General features: G+C 33.7%; 1 protein-coding gene across 2 annotated transcripts in view; it reads left to right on the forward strand.

Moving 5' to 3' along the window:
- Positions 1–1,916: 1,916 nt before the first annotated feature.
- Positions 1,917–25,834, forward strand: part of LOC126829605 (inverted formin-2) — a 35,265-nt gene continuing 11,347 nt past the window's right edge. For both annotated transcript variants that reach the window (XM_050559549.1, XM_050559550.1), the window contains exons 1-7: positions 1,917–2,106; positions 5,534–5,649; positions 20,250–20,409; positions 21,495–21,528; positions 22,894–23,032; positions 24,019–24,711; positions 25,216–25,380. In XM_050559549.1, the coding sequence (XP_050415506.1) occupies positions 2,040–2,106; positions 5,534–5,649; positions 20,250–20,409; positions 21,495–21,528; positions 22,894–23,032; positions 24,019–24,711; positions 25,216–25,380 (1,374 nt within the window). In that variant the 5' untranslated portion in view covers positions 1,917–2,039. The remainder of the gene's footprint in view (positions 2,107–5,533; positions 5,650–20,249; positions 20,410–21,494; positions 21,529–22,893; positions 23,033–24,018; positions 24,712–25,215; positions 25,381–25,834) is intronic.

A 25,834-nucleotide genomic window follows, 5' to 3' on the forward strand; every position in this document is an offset into this window, starting at 1 on the left:
AAGAGGTGGTTATGACCACTTAAGAACTTACCTGTAGAATAAAACTCTAATAAGGCTATACGATGGGTCGGTGGCCTGAATGTAAACAGGTTCAAATGGACAGTATATTAGGTGTTAAGATAAAGAAAATGACTGTAATTATCATTAGAACATAATTTATCCAGTCATTGTAATGACTATAACATATATTACGTTTAACTTTATATTATGATAATGTATGTACTATACAAATGACTAATTTATACGATAATTCAAGTTATCTTACAGTCTCATAATAACACAAGGTATGATATATGTAAAAAATGATATTTATCATAGCATTTGAAGCTTTATTTTACTTTTATTTCATAATATTTAATCCTGGAATTCGAAATATTTAAACATTTTGTTGCATATATCATTCTGATTCCGCGTGTATGTTTAAGAATATGTCTTATTTTCTTTAATTGTGAGTGAAATTATCAATTTCGCAGATGATTGGCAGTTTATGTGTTGTGTCAGTAAAGATGCTATATTTATAAAGTTTGCTTATCTTGTCCTGTGTAAATTCCATGTTTTGTGGATAAGTAATGATCAGATATCAGTATGTAGGTGATATAAGCTTTTCCTATACACACTAACGGGTTTGATAATTGAAGATTTGATGTAAGAATAAATAACATATACTAACTAAACTTTCCTAATGATGATAACACAATCATTATAACTCACACTTAATCTAAATTGCCGCCTTTCTCGTGATAATAGGCTTAGACAATGATAACTTATATTAGGATATTCACGTACCTACATTTTGATGTTTTGGTAAATAACTGGTTTGTGACTGAAGACATGTTTTATACATTAGTATTTATTCTGTCAAAAATTAATATGAAGTTTCAATAAATCTACTGAAAACAGTTCTTGATCATAAACTTCGTGTACGGATATACCACCCACCCCCGTCCCCAGCCCCTTAAACATACACCATAATCAAAGGGACAGTGTAAATTCATAAAATGAAAAGCCCCCCCCCCCCCGTTTAATTAGACATTAAACGACGAACAGTAGTAGCATTGACCACACATTTTCCAGGTGGTTCGGAACGGTTAAGCATATCCAGAAGTTTGCACACCACCCACCACGAGATAAATACTAAATTTGATAGATCAGCGACGATGCGCATATGACAAATGTTTAGACGACGATTATAGAATTAATTTCCCGATTCATTAAAATGCGAAAGTTTTTCTATTTCTCATTTTTGTGCATTATCGAATAAATTCGTGTAGGGCGTACATTTTAATGTTTATACTTAATACTGTGGTATAACAAAAGATTGTAAGCTATGTGAATTCCTCAAATCAAAATGATATCAGATGTTCTAGAAAGTGTAACCATGTGTTATAACAATTTAAATAGAGCTTACAATATTGTTATGTAAATGGGTCGATGTATATGAAAATTGTCCACATAGTTCTAACAATAAAGCAGCGTCATCCCTTTTTTCCACACCAGTTGTTAGTATATACATCATATATCATCCTAGTTTTTTTATACATTCCATCGTTGTTCAGGTTTAAATAAAATAAGGCAATGAAGGGTGGCTAGCATCAAATCATATTTTTAAATCTTAACGGTCGTATCAATCTTAAACACCTGGACTACATTTGACATGGAAATTAACTTAAATCGTTTTAAAATGAACTTTTTAATAGACAGTGTAAAATTTTTCGCTGAAATAAACTCGATTTGTAAATTCTGGAATCTTCCAAGTTAATTAGCTTTGTTAAAATAAAGATTCGAGTGTTACCAGTCCATACAGGTAAATAAGATAGGCGTGTCCTTTATCTCATTGGTCGCTTAAATACGTCAATCAAAACTCTCGGGCAGGTAAACAATTTGATAGCATTGACTACCCTCAAAGTAGAAGTAACCTTAATGTACAATGGATATAGAGATATTTTCTAAAGTTAACGATGTAAGAAACTGGAAACTATGCGTGTTTTATTGTGTATAATTCATTCTCTAGTACTTTGGAATAACTAATTAATCAAACAATGGAATCCACAACAAGTTTGGATTATTTAATTGAAACTGAAGACTTTTTGGGCAAATTCGCCTCAGGTAAGAAAATCCTACCATTATGATTTTGGGGGGAATATCTGTGAAAAATGAAGGATGGTTTTAGTTCCGGTCAATCCCAAATAATACTTGACCTAAATGAAACAGTATTGCATAATTTATACATAGTCTTAATAGTACATTATATATTTATTATCGATTAATGACAATTAGAAATAACTATAGCAATTTGCCAGATTGTTCAAATCTTTATAAGATATTGTACTTTTATTAACTTATTACAAAATAAATACCTTACTTTATGGGGGTTTTTTTGGGGGGGGAGGGGGAAGGGGGTATTTTAAGAATATAATTTTTTTTATCAATTTAAAAGTTTAACTGTTGTGTTAAGCCATAGAAAATCGCTGTCGTATAATTTTATGTCTAAGTTTAATAGAAACCAACTCTATTTTGGGACATGCTTCAACATTATTGCTGATCATTTTATATTTTCGTTAAGCTAGTATCCAAAAGAGGATATTAGTCATATATTCGAACATCTGTAATATCTTCAGATACACTAGGTTAAAAATATATTTCATATTGGATACAGGGGTGGTAATCTTGGACTTTAATGGTCCGAAATTATATTACTTACACCATTCTGTCATATCTCACAAACTGTGTGTTAAGATTTTCCTCAAGGATATTTATCTTTACCCGAAGTTTTGAAATAATATTCGTACAATAGCTATCTGGCAATGTTTGAATATGCATCTAGAATGTGTAAATTGGCAAAGCCACTAGAAACTGTTTACTTAACATGGCTATACATATTTGCTTGCATTCAAACCGAGAGGCGAAAGGTTTTAGTAACTCGTACTGTTAGCTTTCATTATTGAATAAAACATAAACAGCACACCGAAATTTTAAATGGCTTGACTTCTAGAAACTAACTGTATTTAAGATTTTTAACACATTAAAACTCGGCCATTTTATAGGCGAGATAATGTTAATTGAGTGGGGAAGGTAATCCTAAAGCGGTAGTCACCATAGAGATGTACTTGGGCTAGTTCTCTTCATGTGTTATAAACATGTATTTAAAAAAAAATGTGAAATGTTCATGGACATGAGATCATAGCAAACAATCGTGTGTATATGATGACCATCGTATTTTAAGTCTAAAAGAGAAACACTGGAGTTTTAGAAAATCCAGCATTTCCTGTCTGAAGTTATAACAACGATATCTGTTAACTTTGATAAAAATTACTTGGGTAGAAACATTTCAATAAAGTTTCAACTATTTACTGTTCAAAAAGACAGAAGCTATATAACAAAGCCAAAATCAACATGGCGCATCCTTTTTTCATGTAAGAGCTTCAGCTGTGTTTGTCATTGACAACAAGCCCATCTTTTAGATAGATGAACGAACAACGTTTAAGGTAAAAATCTTTTGATCTGCGCGGCGATAACACTTGTATCTTTCAACATTGTGGAATGATCCTTATTGTTTTAAGTTAGCTATTCGTACATATCTCGTTTATCTGTCTCGAGTTAATACAACATACAAGATGCCCGATCGTCTTACTTCCATTTCAAAAGGTACGGAAAATGCAAACTGGACAAACGCCAATCCCTAAATCTTGTCAAACATACGTGGTGGGGATGGCTACTAAAGTCCTGGGAACTTTATATCAGGATTTGTTAAATTGTAATACCGAGTTGCTCGAATCGAATACCCGAATATATATGAACATTATTGCTGATACTTACACAAATGACACCATTCAATGTCCAACACAAAATATTGTTGTTCAGCGCAACGTGTAGCAGTGTCAGTTATAAAGCGTGCTACATTACTCTTAAATGGCTCTGTGGCCCTTTTAACGCAGGTATGCATTCGCGAAGGAAGTTAACAGCAATATACATAGAAATCTCTTAGATAAAAGACATATAGGCCCTAAAATATGAAGTAGCATGAATACAAACTACAGAACGCAGAATTATACACATATATTTGTTTAAGTCGAAAATTAAAATGGGAAGTCCGCGCGGGGGGGGGGGGGTATTTAAGGTAGATTAACTTGTTTCAGGGTGAGAAAATGTATTCGATTTCCTATAGAAAAATAAAAATATTACTATTAATTGTATATTAGAATTTCTGAAACGCTGGATGCCACTTTTCTTTTAATATAATCGCATACCTAACCAGTGCGGGATTAAGTGGGAGCTTAGGGACCCTTACAAAACAAATGTTTTTATTAATACATTTTATCCCTATTCTAGGTATCAATAATAACACGATATGTGCTAATAAATATATTTCAAGTAAATAGTGACCTGATAGAGGGCCCCTTGAAATGATCTTAGACCTAAGACCTTTTCGGACCAGTAACTGGGCCCCAGCCGCTACTCAGCTTGTTGTTTTGGTGAGCCACACTCTTTGAATAAAGCCTAAGGCTCCGTCAATTCATGTAATATCAACATAGAACTCAGCATGCGTGTTCCTTGGGCAATTACGCATCGATTGGCAGACTTCGATTTGTTATATGGCCTCACAATTCCAAGAAACATGCATGCCACATTTCATGTCGATCGTACACGTATTGACGGAGACTAGGCTGGGGCACAGTTTCAGGTCCAAAAAGTCTGGATCCCCTTCCTGTCTAACATATTTAAATGGATCTCTTAAACGGTAATTATCCAAACAAATATACCGCAGAATAAACCCACCCTAACATTAGGCTGTTTAATTGTTCTTAGTCAATCTTGGATATACTAAAGCCGTACCCCGACGTCTAACTATTGCTTTCACATTATTCTTTACCATATGATACTGGTAGGCTCTGGTACTTGATAACGATAATCACCAAAGGTATGATATTATAAGAGCATTCGTAGAACTGCGATGTAGAGCTGTGAAAGCAATTGCGAATAATGTTCTTAATATTGCTGATTTATACATTTCATAATTAACTGTAATAACCATTCTTTTGTCACGCCACCAGTCCATGTCTAATATTTTAAGTTGCTCAAACATGGTGTATCTTATTTAAACAAAAAACATACAAGTAGAGTTTATTATGGTACAACAACGAAAGTAAACTTTTTAACGACTGTACTAAAACAATATTACCCACGTGGTTTGGACAAGAAGGCTATTTGACACAGATTCAATATTAGTCATCAACAAGCTGAATTTTGAAATACCGAAATGTAGCCCAAGTCGTGTCATGAAAAGATATCACTGAAAGGTGTAACAATTTCACTCATATTTGTCAGCATTTTACTCGTATACGTAATTTTCCACATGTATACGAAGTTTGCCCATACTTCCAAAGGCTTTAGATATTATAAATTCGAAATAGTTATTTTTTAAAATTATGGGGTATTTACGGGAAATGAAATTCAAAAAGTTATCTTATTTATTATCCAAGTACTGAAAATATTTACTTTTAACAGGGATATGTCTAATTCATTATAATTTCAGCTTTAGAGAAAGATGAAGTCGCTGTCAGGAAACAGATATTCGAAATTTTGGCGGCATTGTGTGTATATTCCCAAGATGGTTATACACGTGCTTTAGGCGTGCTAGAACATTACAAGGTAAGTTTTTAGAGCGACATTTGAAAGGGTAATAATGGGATTCGAGGTTTGCTGACTTTGAGAATATCATACAGTAATTATATTTTGTTACGTGATCAATGTCGAGTTGGGGTGGTGGGCATTTTGCTAGGTAAATGGCGCTTTTCTCCTACTCTTCTTCGAATCCCATTTGTTTTCGCCCTCTTTTATCTGTCTTTGGAATATTTGTATATTGTTATTAATAGGAATCGGTCTTTGTCTGAATTAATGACTTCAAAGTAATGCCAACCGATAGTAGTTGTTTAACACATCACATAGTATACAAGAGCAAGGGTTCAGTCATAATTCTCTGTATGTTAGATACATTTTAAAAACTTGGCAATATTTAACAAGACAAAGCTGACTCTCACCGATTCTATGTTGTTCTATTTACTGTCTTGTGTGAATGTCAGATGAACGGTAAATACCGGCTATGGACACTGACAATAAATTTACACATGACAATCGGTCAGTTCATTCCTACTATTTACTTCCGACTTAGATATTGGATGACCAAAGCTGAAGTAAAGGGGATCAAGGGTACAAGTAGATTACGATACGGATTGCCAGAAGAAAAGAACCTTTTCATATTCTATTTGTTTCATTTCACCTTGGGATTTGACTAAAGCTGGGCTCGAAACAATTGTTTTCGTAATCCAGAATAACAGACCACGCCTTGTATTAAGCATGGGGTCGTACTTTCTGAAGAGGATTCTGAAAAATATAATACTTTTTAATCCACAAGAAAGGTAAATCATCAGTTAGTACGTAGTATACGCGAACATCAGACCATTGGCAGACCACGGGTTTAGAATAGTTTATTTGCGTATTTTCAATAACAATTTAATATTCTCACACTACAGTTCTGTGCACCTCCACATAAATCAACAACAAACGTTACACAATTCATTCAATGAATAAACATAAATGGAGGTCAGAGGAAAGTTAACTGGTAATCTGGCCTAGACCGACCTCGACCAAACTTACACATTTGGAACGCTGTCCCCGCTTAGAACGCAATACGAAATTGGACAAGGAATTATGTAGAAGTGTTAGAACACGATTCCAGTATATTTAACTATTGATGTGTGTGTTGAACTAATTAAAGTTGACGACAGCCAAACATTGTCAAGTTCACAATAAAACACTAGAAACACAAGTTTATTTGATTAACATCTGGCTCACCGATTGTCAACACTTGAACACTTCCATCAATCACTCATTACCTTGCTTTGCCATGTTCATTTTGTCACTCTTACTTTTTACATCAGTATACAAATGTTCTAAAACATCGGATAATTAAAATATTGGTCAACCAATAATCTGAGATATTGTCATTCTGTGCTGATTACCCTTTCTTAAGCGAGGGTTTGTGGCTATTTTAAGCTAAAATGCTTACACTACGGTATTATATTTTTCTGTTGAAATTAATAGAGGAACAACCAATCAATATAAATATTATAGAAATCGGCTTAGAATTTATAGATTTCAATATTTTTTTAACTTTGGTTCGTCTTAATCTAGCGAGTTCGCTCTTTACTACGCATACTAATAATTCAAGTGTACAGTTCCCAGACCGTAAACCTTCAGTTATAAAGTATCGTTTCTATCGAATCTTTTGCGGATCAATCTCAGCATGCATTCCATGCCAAATAAGAGATTAGCCTACTAAGGATGGGTTTTATTTTTGTCGAGAAACAAGCACTTGCTAATTTGGCTTGATCATGAATTAAGAAAGATTATTACACTTCATATCTGCTAATTGGACACATTACGTACCTATTTTTAGAATAAGGCGAATTAATTTATTATATATATTATGTGTGTTATGTATCGGTAAAATATATGAAACATGTGAGGAGTAGGTCAACTTATCTATATTCATGACACTATTAGTATTCTTGACCTCTAAAGGTCACCATCGAAAATTATTTTATTTCACAGAAATAGTTGACATAAATCTCAAACAGAAATTTCATTGTGTAAAAGGCCGTAACAGTTAAAAATGTTACGAAACTAGTGCTATATTTAGGACATTTAGTTTATCCTAATGGATGAATCCAGTTTATGAATCTGACGCCTGTGTATTGTTGCATCCAAATGTAAGATAAATGTAGAGTATTTTGACAGGAGATTACTTAATATTTCATAAGAACATTGTCTCTTGGTTTTCAGAAATATCTCATCTACACATAACGAATTGGTTATTTTAGTGTATACTTGAATAGCTGCTTGACATTGTTTTCAACCATGTACTTAGTTTTCGCCTGTATATACATGGATTGTGCCGCCGGGTGGTCTAGGAGCTCTTTAGACCCTTACGTTTTTATCAAAAATTAACAATTTTATTTTTGGTTAATTATTTCTTTTAACAAGTCTTGAATTCCCCAAATGCATTGCGTATATAATTTTGAACGAAACCCTTCAAACCAATTTGGTATGTTTACACCCGAAGGTTTTCAACATTAACTTTGGGATTGTATTGACTGCTTTGTTGATTTTTTATTTTTTTTATATTTTTTTTTTAACCAAGTAAACTAAGAGCGAGGTTTTATGAAAATAGTTAACTCGATCCCAGTCTAAGGGACTTTTCGTACGGGACAAAATGATTGCAAATGAAATATAATCGAAGGTACATTTCATAGTAATTCGTATTCCGTTCCTTGTGGTGGTAGTTCAACCATTTCATACATATAACGGAGTGTTTTTTCGGTTTTGAAGGGCATGGTGTCTCAGCGGTGGCGTTTAATTTGGCTTTGATAGGCGTTCTAATTCTTGGAAAAGTGCGTTACCACCCAAAATTTTCGATGACTCTGCCCCTAGAACCCCAAAAACATGTCTTTACCGCCCGCCGTTCAGATCACTGCCTGTGGGGCTAAGCACGCCCGCTGGCCCCATCCATTTATATGATCCGCCGTTTCTGAAATAAATATTCGTATCGTTTATTATAGGCGTTGTCTGTGACTTTGCGATGTCACACAATAAGAAAAGTGATGGGGTGATCTACACGCAGCCTTATGCAAATTAAAACTTTGTGCAGCGAACCTGAAAAAAATGTTCATGATTGAAATATGCATAGAAGTAAAACAGCGTTGACTAATTTTGGTTGCATAATTGATCATTGCGAGTTTCAACATCTTTGTTGAAATTCAACATTTCCAGCTTTAACTGGTTGAATTGGTTTGTAAGCTATATTGAGGACCTGTTTATCTAGTCGAGACAGAATTTGGGCTAGACCAACTTTGCTATATTCGAGAAAAGCTTCGTGTAACATCTGTTTTGAATTTTGATTAAAACAAGCTTTTAAATGTGACAATTACTAAAAAAATTTGTTCCAGTAGTGGCCATTGACGTCAATTCCTAAACACGTCTTTAAATTTTCAAACAACGCTTTTGTTTTTATGGGTAACATAAAGGAGAAATGCATAGCCCGTTGCGTGTTTGAAACGCAATATTGTAGATCAATTATAGGTTAAAAAAAAAACTCTTTTATTTTCATATAATGGCAATAGAAGAATGAACCAGCATGTGATGGCAAGGTCATGGGCGTCTGGGCCGAATTAAGTGTAACGGACTGATGGGAGTTTTATTTATCCAGGATCTCTAGGCTTGCTCGTTTGCATAAAACGAGAACAAGACGTAATAGAATACTTGTACTATATATTCACCCAACTCTGTCTCAATCGTAATACGTTACACAACAAAAACCTCTCCATAGCTAATATAGTCGTTCTGATTTTATGTACAGAGCGTATTAAATATACATAAATTAAAGAGATCTATAATTGTCATAGCCTTTGTGGTTTGTACCGTTTAAAATTTGGTAGATCATTATTGAATCGCCAGCCAACAGATCAACAATCGAATACCATAATGACTTACGCACAAAGGATTAGTGGATTAACAATACATGTATATACATATTATATATTTGTTAAAAGTATTTAGGTTAATTTATTTTACATGCATTACCTTAAATCATAATAGCGTAGTATTATATCTATATTTTATGGCAACTGTATTAGACGTTAGGCTTTTCAAATATTATATAGACAATAATGTCGTTACACCTTCAAAGTAATTGTTATGATTTAGTCACCAGTCAAATAGGCTAAACAATTGTTTAAGAATAGTATAATAATAGCTATCTGAATTATACCTTTATTCATTATGGAATTTACCATATATCTATAGCTTAAATGCATGTAAGCACACATTCGACAAATCTAATAAATGGACAATATAAGACATTCTTATATACGTTTAGCATTATTCCGTGGATACACTCACCTTATAAACAATATAATGTGAAAATTGATAATAAAGCTGTTGAACATGAAGATAATGTTATAAAAACCATGTTCCTTTTGACAATTACATATAGAGTATTCGTTCCTTCAAAACTGTCTGGGTCACATTCGACATGTACCAGATATTACATATTGACACCACCACCTGTACAAGACTGATGTTTTCTGTAAGTCTGCTGGCTCCTAATGATTCATTAACTTTTGAATAAGGACTCTCTTGTCATCCTGCTTGACATCTTACAATGATGCTGGCCTGGGATGTTAAACACGTGTTTTAATAATTCATAGAATTAGGAACACAAACTGCAGTTAATGGATTCGCTACTGACCAGTATTTGGGACTGTTTACATTAGTAACTCAGTATAAAACAAATTTATGGTACCGGACAACCAACATGATATAGGATTTATCTTTATGTATGCTATAAACAAAATTTAATATTCGTGAAAAATAGTCTGCTGTGTTTGGGGCAGTAAACACTTTCTGTTATCGTAATGAACAATTTTAGATTTTATTCTCTTTCTCTTAATACAAATGACATAATTTTAACATGGTGCACAGCAATGTTCACAAGACTTGACTGTCTCGGTTTATGGATGTACTTATTGCATTGTAGCTTTGAATTGATTAGAGAGGTCAAGATTCTCATTCGGAAGATGTTCACGATTAACTGGGATTTGCTTTCCATTTGTTTAGACGTATCAACATTAATTCTTAACACTTGTCAAAGCAAATGTTACCTGTTAGGCCATTTATACTCATTTCATAAACTATTAACGCTTTATTAATGTCACTGGTTTTGTAAGTTTGATTAATATTGCCCTCGTTCCTTTTGTACTGGGGTAATCCCCCTTCTTAAAAGGTGAGATTAAATGTTACAAATTTCTTTGATTGGTGTATTTAAAACATGTTGATTATGATGGACTGGATTGTGTCACATCGACCCTAGAAGGCAATGACCTTTCCAAGGGAAGGGGGTTGTAATATTGTCATTCAATTACCTGGATTGTGACATGATCAAATTTCACTACGTATTAAGATATCGGATTTCGATTATTGTAATAAGATTCAGCAGGGAGTCGAGACGTAAATGTCACCCATAGAGATTCCGAACCCAGAATTGGGTTTATCTGAGGAAAGTCTAACATTCTTTCATTGTCCCCCCCCCCCCCCCTGTACATTTTATAAACCTAGTAGTCGGGTCAGCTTAGCAATTTGTTACAAACCCCTTTAATTGATACTTTTAATCAGCGTTTGTTTAAGAATGATAATGATTATTTGTATTGTCTTGAAGAACTCCCGCGCAGTTTGGTAGTATAGCTCCACGGGGCAATAAAAGCATGGTGTCTATTGTACTGTTGAACCTAATGTTATGGTATTTGGCAACAATATAATAGTTAATCCTGATATTGTTCTATGTCTGTTGGTGTTAACGATCGGCTAAAATCAAAGGAAACGATAGATAATCAAAAATATGTCAGCCTAATCACTAAGCGGAATAATCTTTGTGACATACGCTAACATCCTTTAAGTTTGGCTGAAAGATGGAGGTCGTGACCCTTTATTTCGCTTCAGATAATATGATGGGCTGAGTTTTGTTAAAAATCACTGTAGATTAAATTTCACTTGTCAAGTTTAGGAGCAAACCGATAATTTCTACTATGACTGGAGGGTATAAGTAGATAGTAAATGATATTGGCTCGAGCGAATTTCCCCCCGACGCTGAGTCATCGTTCATAGTTATCGCAATAAAGTTTCCCGTGCGAATATTCACAACAATAAATGTATTCATCTAATTAGATACTTTATGTTTCCATAAAAAGATTTTAAACTAATGTTGCAGTTTAACAAATGTTTTTATTTGTTATAGTAATATTACACAACCCAATCACCCGGGACAATTTATATCTGAAACTTTAATGATGCACCATTAACGATATATAAATAGATCAGATTTGAAAACTCTACATCATCATTACCATCAAGAGTGGGTTTAAACTGTTTATTACCACACATCCTCATACTTCAATAGATTCATAAATAGACGATTTCTATTCTCGTTATGCTCTGTTCAATTAGAGTAACTAATATACCACACCCTGTAAGGAAGAAAAACTTAAATAAAAAAGATGTATATGTTATTGTATATATTATAGAATAAAAGGAGGGTGGCGATTGGAAGATAATATGAAAAGTGGTGCTTGAAAGTTTCACATGGCAGCTGAGAGATTTGCCGGGGGCTGTTCTAGTTGACAATAAATGTCTTTAGTTGACATGTTGCTATGAATAATGTCAGCTGCTATGTTTAGCACGTATCTCTGCCTTCCACCTATTGCCGCCATATTTACCTAAACGTTACCGATTTGTTTGCCCTGTTGTAACGATTGAAAGACAAATGTTGAAGCATTCTGAACTTTATATTTCCCCTTCTATACTACTGGTCGTGTATTCTACACTATCATCTAATACATGTAACTGGTCAGAACCAACTTAAAGTTATTCGTACCACCCCATCCCAACTTCAACTAAATAAAAAAAAACAATATCTCAAGTGATATTTTTATAAACGGCTATGTTGAATGAGGTTATTTGTATAACTAGGGTAACCTAACAAGTGCTGATCAAATAAACCAAAGTTTGTATTGGTTCAAATTGATTTCTAGTGATTGGGCTTCTGCTGTCAGTTAAAATGAACACAAAATCCACAAATCTTTACTAATTTATTCACACAGTTATCGTTCATCTATTAAAATAAATAAATAGTTACTCTGCTAAAACTTTAGTTTTAGATGGTAGCGTGTAATCGATTCAGACGATAATGAATGAAGGTACAGGTTCGGTACCTTTTCCCTTGTCACGTGATTATGTGACAAAACGCTTAACATGGCTTTGTGGTGTCTTGTTATGTCTATCATAGTCTGTTATTACATACAAATGTATAGTATGATATAACACTGTAAAATACTTAATACTTATCACGCACAGTTACATATACTTACGTTATATATTATCTAGTTTTCTCCAACAGCTTGTAGATTGTATCCAGCCATCTTAGTCCCAATTACACATATCTGACAATCGCATATCCTTCCGCTCATCCGACTAGTATTGTTATTTTTCCACTCAATGCCCATAAATTAAGCATACAGTAAAATTTGAATTGGTACCATGTATCGAACATCGCCAACTGTTGCTGATAAATGTATTGAAAGGGAATTGAGTGACATTGATTTGGATATATATCTATATAATATGCTCTATTATGTTTTCTTTTGTATAATGGTATATCACTATTTATTCGCATATTTGTTTAGCTCCACAATTAACCTTTAGTATTCTAAATCATTATATCATTGGGATTGTGTGGCCACGATATACTGATATAGATATTACTTCAGAGAAACCGCCTAGTCATTAATTAGTACTACTATCTTAAATTGTATGTTTGAATTTCTGTAGAGGGGGTCGATGGCCGAATGGTTAGCACCTGCGTGCTATATAGTAAGATCTGTCATTAGGTCAACTGTACGTGACAAGGAGTAGGGTCGCCTGTCCAACCTCGTGGGTTTTCTCCGGGTCCCCCGGTTTCCTCCCACTGCTAAAGAGAATTATTGAAATAAAATTGAACCATGTGTTAGTCCCGAAATGGCCTAGTTTGTGTCGAGTGGACGTTAATCCCTATTTCTGTTGGACGTTAAACCTCATTTCATTGATTGAATTTCTAACCGAATAATACACTGGTTCATATACAAAGTTTTAACTTGGAAACTAGTATAAGTAACTGGCCCGTGAACCTTTTCTGTACGTATGTATATTCCATTGATATTAACTTTAATTGATGCCCTCTGACCTTTTTTGGTAATATATTATTATTCTTTTCACGAGACTTCTGACAAATAATATATAGGTTTATTACCCAGAGCAAGATGATATATATCCATAATTGGGCACGACTGATATTAATAATAAATTTGTAGCTAGCGGTCAAACTGGAATTTTAGTTGTTCCTCACCTAGCAAGCTATTCAATTCTCGCGGCTATTCTTACCAAAAGCAACCATTAAGGGTCATCGGGTGTGAGAAATTATATAAAAAAATACGAGGTTTATTTAGAGAATAAATAAATCTGGTTTTGTCTGCGTAAAAAAAACACTTTAAGTTTAGTGGCTAAACGTATATATTCATTGAGATCTTTTTAAGCCATCCCAATCGACTTTCAGCACATTTGGTCAATATTTTGTCAGATTGAACTCTGCTAAATATTCGTTTGATTCAAAATTAATAATTTTTATATGTATCTTTAAGCCCTACTAAAATCTCACAGCCAGCCCTCAATAAGTTGGTACGTTAAGGATATGGATCTGTAATCTGTCTCAAGGTTGTAAAATTTATATGATTTAAGAGCGCTAATCGCCTTGAAGCTGGGGCTTTAATAACTTATATAAATATTTCGTCAACTATATGAATTAGGATAGACGACTATTAATACTTGATTGTTGTGTTAAATTTGATTTAAAATAGGAATTTTTAATATACGGTTAGTAGGCCGATCTGTGCAAAGGAAAGCGTATTGGCATTTTTTAAAGTGCGATTATACCATACTTTCTACAATTTTGTTTAGTCGCTAATAATTTGCAGTCGATCTTTACATCGAGTATATAAAGTTAAAAACTTAGATTTTGCAAACAACAATTCGATCATCTTATGTCTGTATTACATAGCAGAACAGTATGGCGTTAAACCTTATTTCATTTCTATATTACATAAATGCCATGGCCAATTGTTGATATCTTTAAACCTCGACTATCTATCGCCAATGACCATGAAATGATTCTGCTCACGACACTACCATTACTTTTCAATTAAACGAGGATATCGGGGCTGATTTACTTGGACAGTAATAATCTGTTTACTCGAGCTAATAATTGATATCAGTAACCACGAGTCAAACGATACACAATATTGTCTTACGTAATGTCTACTCACGTCATTGATCACATGATAACAGACATCTGAAGGATCAGAAATTCTAAAGAACTTTGTAAAGCATTTACGGGTTGTCTTCCTTTCTAACAAGTGATCTATATATTTCCAGTATAAGAGTTTATGTAATAAATATGCACAGGTTAAATATTGATGTGCAGATACGCCAAAACGATTGGTATACGCGTAGATTTCCGGTGTCGAGGTTGCATTTTGCAGACTTAATAAGACCATTGTGAGTTAGATGTTATTAACTTATGGGGTTTCAACACATGTTAAGACCAAATGCTCATATCTTGAACATTTCTTATTAATAGTTATATATTTACAAATGCAGCAATTGACCCCCTATTAGGGGAGGTCAATGCTAGTGTCTAGACGACTCGAAATCTTGCTGTTCATTTTAGGAGGAATAAATTATCTATTAAACTTGATCGTAATACTGGACCCAGAGATCGTTGTGTTGGTTGTACTGTCATAATGATATTGGGTAACACTCGTGTCCAGTCAGTCTGTACATAGCTTCAGGCCAAACTTAACCACATTACAGGCCTGACCAGTTACATTATCATTTCTACAGATATACCTTAATCTTTCTGCTTTCATTACTTTGATTGTTTAATCGAGATGTACTCGTGTTCTATGTGATTAATGTATGTCTACTACATGTATATGTAATGGCAGACATCTGTGCTGATTTTAACCAGTTTTATAATAGACACCGCCAAAAACATGTTAGTTACTGTGTAGGACAAATTCAAGTTGGTTTCACTGCATTTAATATCAAAATATAAAAACATGTTGTATTTTTAAGAGGAATTGAAAAATTTAGTGTGTCATTCGTCAAAGATTATTTCTCTTAAGAAGTTTTTTTTATAAAACTATGTTTCGTTATTAGAATATTCATTTGATCTTTACTTTGATGTATTAACTTGTTGACCCCTATTGCAGTCTTTAACAAAGTCTTGTTTAAAATGATATTTTGTCACATAAATCGTGTTTCTTGAACTTTAAAAGTCAGGTTTAATCTTAAATTAATACTGTTTTCACATATTTTGACCCATTCATTACAATATAATACATACAGCTTGCGATACTGTAAAGAAAAATAGGCGATGTGGTGGGGAGGGGCGCAGAGGTTATATATTTCCAGTTTCGTACAAATACTGCACCATTTGGCACCGAAACATAACTAAAGAATTATTAATTTTGTTTCGCATCATCTCCCTTATTTGCCAAATCCAGACGCTTTGAGTATACGATTCGTTTGGATTAAAGATTTTAAAAAGTATTTAAACCGATCATGAATAAAGATACACTTGTCCATTGACACATTAGATACATAACAAAGATTAAATATCCATGTATTCTAATCGAATGAAACTTTTGGTATTTACCGGGTAGTCCAGTACCAGTATTCTTAATCCATAATTTTCGCGCAGCTACTGCAGTGTGGGAAATTATTGTTCTGTTCTGACCAAAAATAACTGACAAGAAAGTAAAATTCCATAAAAAGAACGTAAACACGTTAGCCCAATTAAAGAAAGTGTTGGGTACACGTGTAGGATTTGGGGATCGTTAGTTTGTAGTTTGAATCGCTTTTGTATCTACCACTGTCTTCACACGCTGGTGTTGGGAGAATGAAACGTGATAAAATGAACGTGTCGTACATATTTGTAAATGGTCAATCCCTGTAAACTACGAGACCAACTTTATTGATCAGATCCCTCACCTCCTGCTCGTAAAGGAATTTAATTAGATACACGTTCAACTAGATTGTTAAAACCCTGGGTTTGTACTGAGCATGTCAAAATGAAATACAATATTGGACATCCTGTCTTGGTAACGGGTATGAAAGAAAAGAATGACCAAGTGACAACTTTTCCATCCTATCCGCTTTAAAATCAACATTTGGCTTTCAGCTTTGTGCCAAGTTTCATCTTTAACATCTTTGTTGTCTACTTTGTTTGTGTTTTACTTTGTGTCCAATAAGAAGACTAAAATCAGTGTTTATCACTTCATTTCGCTCGGACTACGCTGCCGATATCCTTTATTCTGTTGGTTATATATTATTCACCTGGCGACGCTGCTCTTTAATTCATTTTGATTATTTGAGTAGGTTATGAGATATCAATTGTTAATTGAAATGATTAACCCAGTTCGGAACAGAACAGTGGGACGTTAAACCCCATTTCATTTCATTTCGATAATTTAAATGGTGCCTTTTCTTTCATATTGTCCAACGATGCACACAATATTATAATTGGGACTTAAATTGTACCGGCCGAAATGTAGACTTCAGTTAAGTTTGAACGCGTTTGTAAAACTAAGATATGTCTCAATAAATCACCTTTCTATCAACCCTGTGATTAAATTTCTAGAAAATAAACTTTATGTATTATCTCGTTTTTGCAATGTTTTCTGTACAACTATCTGCCCCATGCTGGGGTGTTATAGCCGTCCATAGATGGCGAGGGTCAAGTAAAGTTTGATATCATCTTGTTGGTTCGGCAGTTTCGACATTGATGTTCTGTTGTTTGCGAATATCATCAACATGTGTCAGAGAACAGATTTAAGGGTTGAAGGCTAATTAAAAACATGTAGTCGACTGTTGGACATATAACTATCTCCTGGTCATCTTATGTTAGTTGGCTTAGTTCAGACTGCCCATTTGACCTTCCAGGTGTTCGTGTTACGGAGACACTGTCGATTTATTCAGGGTCCTGGGCAATTCTTTTGTATCATGTTTCTTTCTCTGTCATCCCGAGCGTCTGCATCACGTGGCGCTCTACTCTTGTTATTTCCAAAGAGACTAAACCAGTTGATAGAAAATGAAACGAATGTGGATTTAAAAGGCATATATAATAATTTGACAGTAATTATCATTTGTTAAAAAATGAATAGTCTATATTATTTTGACTTTTAGGGTTATTGACATGAGTTATTTTCAGTGGCGCGAAACCCATTGATCAGCGGGGATTCTCTAAATTTGTGTAGCGACATATGAAAACGTTTAATAACCATAACAAAATAACAAAAACATGCCAAACACTAATTATTACTGACGTGACAAATAGTTTCTACAATATTCTTATTTGTCTAACAGCTTGGAAATTTGTACCAACAAGAAAACACGAATTTGGACAGAAATGAATAAATTATTTTTAAAATGTGCGTATGTGGAGATCTGCAATTCTTAAAAAAAGAATCTGATCGTTTGAATAGTTATAAATTCTTCTACACGTTGTTCGTGTAATTTTACTGAAAGGCTATAATAGTTTTCTACACGACACTGCACGTTTATTATCTTTAAACAAACAACTTATATTTTATTTGTTAATATTCTCTGGTGGGGTTATTATATGTGATCGGAGCAGATGCTAAAATGTACAAATAATGGTTTTCAAAACGTGTTTATGAATGAATAAGTTAACGGCTTTGTTCTTTCTTGGTTTGTTTCTCTGTTATTTGTGTGTATTTTTAGGTTTTAGATTTTTTGTTCTGCTGGGTTTAAATCAACAAGCAACGAGTGTGAGAAAGTTGGAATTATCGTTGTTTCTTTTAACATTGGTCAAAGAGTGGCCAAGGGAGATTTAGCAGGAACGGGGCACCGTACGTGTAGGAGAAAGTTTATTTTACCCAAAATTTTCTATAGTTCTTGCTATTGTTTCCTTGACCTCGTTGCGATCCTCTAACACACAGGAAAGGGAAAGGAACAAAGAAACACCGATGAGAAAAGAAAAAAGGTGGGGAATTTATAAGAAGCTATGTATTCTTGGCACACATTGTTTCTCTTCAGTTGATCATACGACCCCGGTACCTTCTACGCGTCTTAAAGGATTTACAGACTTGTCGAATAACAAAGAATGAACAACGGTGTAATCGATACGCGGGATTTAAGGCCAATTTTGCGATTTCTCGCCACTGTGCTTGTTTATCGAAATATCTGTTGAATAGTTGATTGTTATGTGTAAAGGTACCCCTCGGTCGTCTGAAACCAGATACTATCTCATAGCACCTGAGAATGGTGTATTCATTGATCCTATATAATTGCCCCTTACCCCTGTCCCATGTCACAACAAATTTTGTTTTGATCAGGTGTATATTTGATTATATGTCATCGATCTTAAGGTTACTGTCAGTTCACCATTTGAAATCAATTATTATTCTAAACCAAGGACATACATTTTTCACAAACGTACAGAGAACTTTTGTAAATTAATGAAGATAAAAAAAAGCAATCATCACCCCTCTCCTTTTGGAAGCGTCAACGCAACTAACCGAATAACTCGCGTTGTTGGTCGTTCTGGGTCATGAGATAATTAAATTATTCAAATACCCCATTCATCTTCTGGGTATTATTGGAGACTTATCACCAACCTCTAAGAACTGTATCAACAACTTTATAATGGATAAATCCTTTTCTATTTCTTCTACTTGATTTGATTCTGTTTTAACAATACGCATGTCACAATACGGATAGGAAAAATAATCACTCATCTTAAGGGGTGAAGAATACAAATTTCACTTTGCAAGTTTTAGTTGATCTTAGTACAAGCTGCTCGCCCCAGGGCAGGTTAAAGAATTACACGTTCCCAATTGGAATTTGACAGGATAATATGGTCTGTTTAAAAGAGATGTAACGCTGTATATTTCATGATAATAGAATGCTACATAAAAAAGAGTTATATACATAGATTGGTTGAATTATAAAGGGGTTATGTAGGGGCACTATTTCATTAACATATATATGATGCCCATTATTCCCCTTTGTTAGACTCACTTATCGATATTCTAGACGGATTAATTTGAGGGTCGATTTTGTAAATTGAAAAAAAACGAATGTTTATTTATGTTAACAGACATATGCTCAAATGGAATGACTTTGGTCGTCCTAACTGTTCTACTATGAGTTCTTTTACATACACATCAACTACATCAACTAATTCACAGGTGGACTTCGGGGTTTTTTTGTTCCACGCTTTTCCTTGTCAGTTCCTCCATCCAGCAACACTGGCAAGGGAAAACTATGCTGGAAAATCCCGACATCTTTCTTTACCAACGCTGGGATCGAAGCAGCAAAACTTAGTTAGTAAGCCAGTGCCACCATGGCTCAGTTCAAATATAAAGATATTAATAGACATCAAATTTTATTATTAAACATAATATATCTATCAAATTGGTGATAATACAGACAAATGGATATTAACGTTTAAAAAAATATACAGGAAGGTACCGTGATATATATATATGTATTCTAACGCTTTGCCCTTTCTTTCCTTTTTTCAGAATACGAAGAAAAAGAAGTATCGATTTAGTTTGGTGGTTGATGATCTAAGGGCAACAGATAATGTGCATTACAAGATCATTTTACTAGAATTTATAAACTGCTTGATCATCTACACTTCCAAAGCAGAAGACAGAATTCGTATAAGAAATGAATTTTATGGTACGTATTTATAAACTACTAATTTTCTAGTACAAAATAATATGTACTGGTTCCGGAATAGAAACGACAAAAAGAGCTTAGTGATTTTGAGTCACAAAGGTCGTTATCATTGTACATTATGTAGATTAAAATATGAAATAGTTTTGGATCATTATAAACTATTTTTGTTTTGGCTTGATTATAATAAACGCGATCTAACGGCATATATATACATATATTGTTACGACAATAACAATGGACATATATAATGTTTAATCTCTAAGGGGGTAATATGATATAGTATTTTATTAACTTCGTATAATAGGTACACGTGCATATATGTTTTTATATAATATAAATCTATGTAATTAAAAAAAAACATGCGGTTATATTCATGTACATTTAAATACTCTTTTTATTAACTGGAATTCAATAATATGGTGTTACTTAATAAATCAATTCATGTTTTTGACATTGATATATAATGTTATCTTCTCTACGATTTCATGCAATTAAAGTTCGAATATTTAAATTTGGTCTGTTAACTCTATAATAAAAAAGTCAAAATTCGAAACATGTTGGACGATAAAATGGCGGCCCCGCTGATCATTAGTTTATACCTGAACAGTTTTCATAAAACCACCCTTAACACCTCAACACTGCATTGACGGCCCTGACTTTAGTACTTAATTAGTATATTTATTTAGTAAGTAGAATTAATATATCTAATATAAGCGAATATCTATGATAATAAGAAGACTTTCCTAACTATTTCACATTCATTAAGATGGGTTGTAACACGTGTTAAATGCAGAGCAAAGAGCGTTTCTATTTACAAGATCAACAAACAAAATCTGACGGGGTTACCCAAATGTAAGCGTTGCTGTTCTATGAATTCGGGCCATTGACCACTAAAAATCTAACACCAATCTGGCTATCACTCGAAATGTGTTGCTGCGACTTGCAATTCAGTTTGTTTATTGAAAAATTCTCACTTTTGTACGCCAAATGTGGGCTATGTCTTGACGATTTCACAATACGGGAAACACGTGGAACTGGTGCTGTATTTTTTAATGAATTTATACATATATTTTTTTTATTTCCAGGACTGAAGCTTCAAGAAATACTGAACTCTTTAAAGTAAGTAGTTGACTTTTCTCTTAAACTATTAAATAGTTTCTATCATTCAGATATATCGAGATTTACTATTAAATAGTCTCAAACATTCAGATATATTCAGATTAACTATCAACAAATATCACGTAGGTACCCACTTCAACACTAGCTCGTTTCAGTATTTAGTCGCGGCTGTTCCGGTTTTGTATAAATATATTTATGGTTCTGGTTCATCATTTACTGAAAATCTAGTCACAAGTCTTTTGTATTAGATACTAGGTAATGATATATATAGATATATATATCAAACTCTTGTCTTTTGATTGTATATTTGTCTAATTAAGACAGTAGGAAAACTACGCTACCTTAGGATACTTAATAGACATCATAAAGTACATTTCAAAAGGTGTCCATATATTTATTTTAGATCAACTTACCACGAGGGCCATTATATTTTTTTAAAATATACAAAGACTTTATTCAAGTTATTATTATTATTATTCATATAAACGACACAAAAAGTGACAGTTTCTATACGTACAGTTTTGACCAATCTGATTAAAACACAGATCCTATTTGGTTTCGTTTTTTATAGTTCAAAATTTCGTTTAATCTGTCTTTACTACACTAGGATCTGGAAGAGTTATTATCATTGACGTGTTCTGGATGATGTGAGGGATTAGCCAATGAAACGGTCTGTTACGGCGAGCTTTTGGCGTGAGGTGCACGGAACTGTGGGTAATCCACTAGAAACAGCAATGCTAATTGGTTCAACAAATGTCTGACAGCATAGGGTCAAAAGCCGCTCGTATGACCTCTGACGCGACCTCCCAAAACATGTAGTGTAGGCCATCGAAAGTATAACAAAACGAAACGAAATATAGATCTGTATTTTAATCAGATTGAGTTTTGACTATCCTCATTTTACGCTGTGGATCTAATTTTGACTATGATGACCCCTTTTTCCACCTGAATTGAGATGTATAGATTTAAATTTAACACGCGGATGAACTAATAAGTCATCAAAACAATGATTCATATAAAAAATACATATCCTTACCCACGGTTTATATAAATAGAATAATTTGATTAGTAAATACCACTGAATAAATCGTGATTCGCTTCACTAGAAGAAAAATAAAAGTATATAATGTCAAATCAATGCTTTCTATTCACATGAGATTAACAAAACATAGGTTCAATAGATAAGTCTATAATTAGGTTAATTCCTGTCAACATAACCTATGGGTAATTTTGTATTTTGATTTAGAAAAAAACAAACCCAGCTGCACTTTCAAAATTATGTAAACGTTGTATCATTCAAATCAGAAAATGATTATTACGCATGTGGCAATAGTCGTTATTTTAAATGTGTATGTTTATTTATAGGAGTGAAGAAGAACAGCACATTGTTCTCCAGCTTCAGGTATTTGAAGATCACAAGGCAAACGATGAAGAACATTTTCCGGGACTAAAGGGACTTGATTTAAACTCACCTTTAGATCTCTTTAATGCTATCTTTAAGCAGGTTAGTTCATGTGATGCAAATCAGTTATTACTGGTATAAATTTTTAAAAAGGATATAATATATTATAGAGATGTCCCTTTATTTACATAATATATTAGTAATATCTTTCACTTCAGGACATATACAACTGCTACTTAAGTACAGCTAATTTTTATAAATCTTTCAAATTAATCTAAATGGACAGAATAAATCAACGGTGTGTTGAAAGTTGTCGTATATTTTAATGTATATGTTTTATGAGCCTTATAAAGTATACAGTTATTTGTTGCCAAGCATATGTGTGTATATGTAGACTCAGTCATGTGACTGAATGAGTCATTCGTACCTCGCCCAGATAGATATACACGTAGATATATATACCTATGTCATATATTGTGGTTTATACTTCTATATATATTATATATTCATAGATCTACTAATGTATTCAAATAAACAAACCCTAGTGCGTGGGATAGCCTCACCATAGAATATCATAATTTATTATACACTTCAAGAATTAGAGTAGGTTGGACAATACTTATTATTAGCCAGCATCAAAAGATACGAAGAGGCCCATTAATTAACTCTTGCAAATCTGTATGTTTAAAAGCACAGAGGGCACGTGCCACATAAACTGTATTTAGCCTCCCTTTATAAACAAGTGAAGAAAATACGTCTATCTGGATAGCCAAACTGCATCATTTAAAAAGGGCCTTTTGTAACAATAAAAGAATTGACTAATTTAACATTATAATAAAATAGATAGACATATTTTTTACCGACGAAAGGGATTGTGAGCCTATTTTTAGATATAGGTATAAATTAAATTGGCTTAAAGGCATAAATATATAAATACGCAGCATAGTCTGTTTTTAAAGTTTCCGCCGGCAATGTGAATTAGCAAATATTTTTGATTATGTCATCATCAATGAATTTATAATAATTATTATCTTGTCAATTCAATATCGTTTCCTTAACATTTTTATATTAATTTTGTTTTCTTTAAGGTGAGTGAGACGCCGCTGGAACTGTACTTTGTGACATGTCTCCAACACTTATTGAAGATTGATAACACCGAAGCTCTTGCCGATAAAATATGGCAGACAATTGAACAACTAATCAGTAAATGTGCCTTAATCGAATCTCCGGAGGAAGCTCAAAAACTATTAGTGACATCTACAAGAAAGTTAGACAAACAGGGAGATGTTCGTTGTTGTTGTTCCTGTCACAAAGATGGGGGCGACAGAGGAAATATGGGACCAACGGTTCGGAGTGGCACGACTGATGAAATGCCAAAAGCAGCACCTAACCCACCACCACCACCTCCTCCGCCCCCACCACCATCGTGTGGTGCTCCCCCTCCTCCACCACTCCCTCCTATGGCTGGAGGTGGACCCCCACCTCCTCCTCCTCCACCAGGAGCACCTGCCGCCCCAGGCTTGCCGAATACTAAATCAGCGTTACCACAACAAAACACACCTAAACCCAAATCAAAAATGCGAAGCTTACAGTGGCAGAAAATTCCCATTGTGAAAGTTTTGGGTAAATCCAACCTTTGGACAATGGTTGGGAAATTATTTAACGGTTATAAGGTTGACTATCATAAAATGGATGATTTATTCAGTGTTAACCCCAACCCACAGACACAGTCAGAAAGTGGGACACCGGGAACAGAGAGAAAAAAGAAAGAAAACCTAGAGGTAACTGTCATTCTTGTATATATGTATCTTGACATTTACAACCTTCAAATATTTGTGATATTCCGAATTTGACTTAAACAATGGACTTTTGTATCATACTTTAGTAAAGTATGTTCTATAAATATTCAGATCTACATCGAAAATTGTGGCAAGTAAATACGCCATTTATAAGCTATAAAAACTTAAGTATACAGGCCCCTGGAACCGTTCGATCAACATCAGAGTAATGTAAATGACAACCAAACTCACCTTTTGGCAGCTTTTACACTATTTGGGTCAATTATGTTAAAGAATTCATATTCATTGACTCTTATAGACACTGCCATGTAACTGTATGACAAAAAAAGCAGTTGATAAATTAATACAATGAAGGTGATAGTATTAGATGACTTAATCTAAGATAAAAAACGAAAGAATCTGTTGTCTCGGTTGTAAGGTAGACAGAGAGCTAATAGTCTAGCGATGAATAATTTTGTTTAACTTTTATCGGATTATTTTTTGCAGGTGACGTTAATTGATGGTAGAAGAAGTTTAAATGTAAACATATTTCTTAAACAATTCCGAATGCCAAACGATGAAATTGTACGTCTACTTCAGGAAGGGAACAGTAATAAATTTGGCGCTGAAAAATTACGCGGATTGCAAAAATTGTTACCAACACATGATGAGGTATTTAGCTTTTAAAATGCTATTTTATATGGAAGTGGTCAGTACAAATGAAACTGTGCAATTATATAACATTTAGAAAAAAAAAGCTCTACAGAATGGTCAATGATAATAATAACACATGTTTCTATATATATTGAGCTATGGCGCGAAGGCTTAAGTCCTCTATGACTTATGACTGACCTTAGAAAACGAGAAAGTCAAATAAAACAGTGGTCAACCTGCAAAAACTAGAGTCACACACAAGTCCGTGGTATTTATTTGCTTTATTTTTATGACTTTTTAAGAATTTAGACCAACGAGACTTTTGTCACAAATATATTTAATAATGCCTTCAAAGGTGACAGTGGTAAAAAGAAGATTTTATTGGTGCTAAAATGTTACTGTATCTTTAAATGAATCTCCATTCCCCAGAATTGACCCCAGTAAACAACTGACATGTCTATACATTTGTCTA

The sequence above is a fragment of the Patella vulgata genome, chromosome 8 (genome assembly GCF_932274485.2).
Source record: "Patella vulgata chromosome 8, xgPatVulg1.2, whole genome shotgun sequence".
Lineage (NCBI taxonomy): Eukaryota > Metazoa > Mollusca > Gastropoda > Patellidae > Patella > Patella vulgata.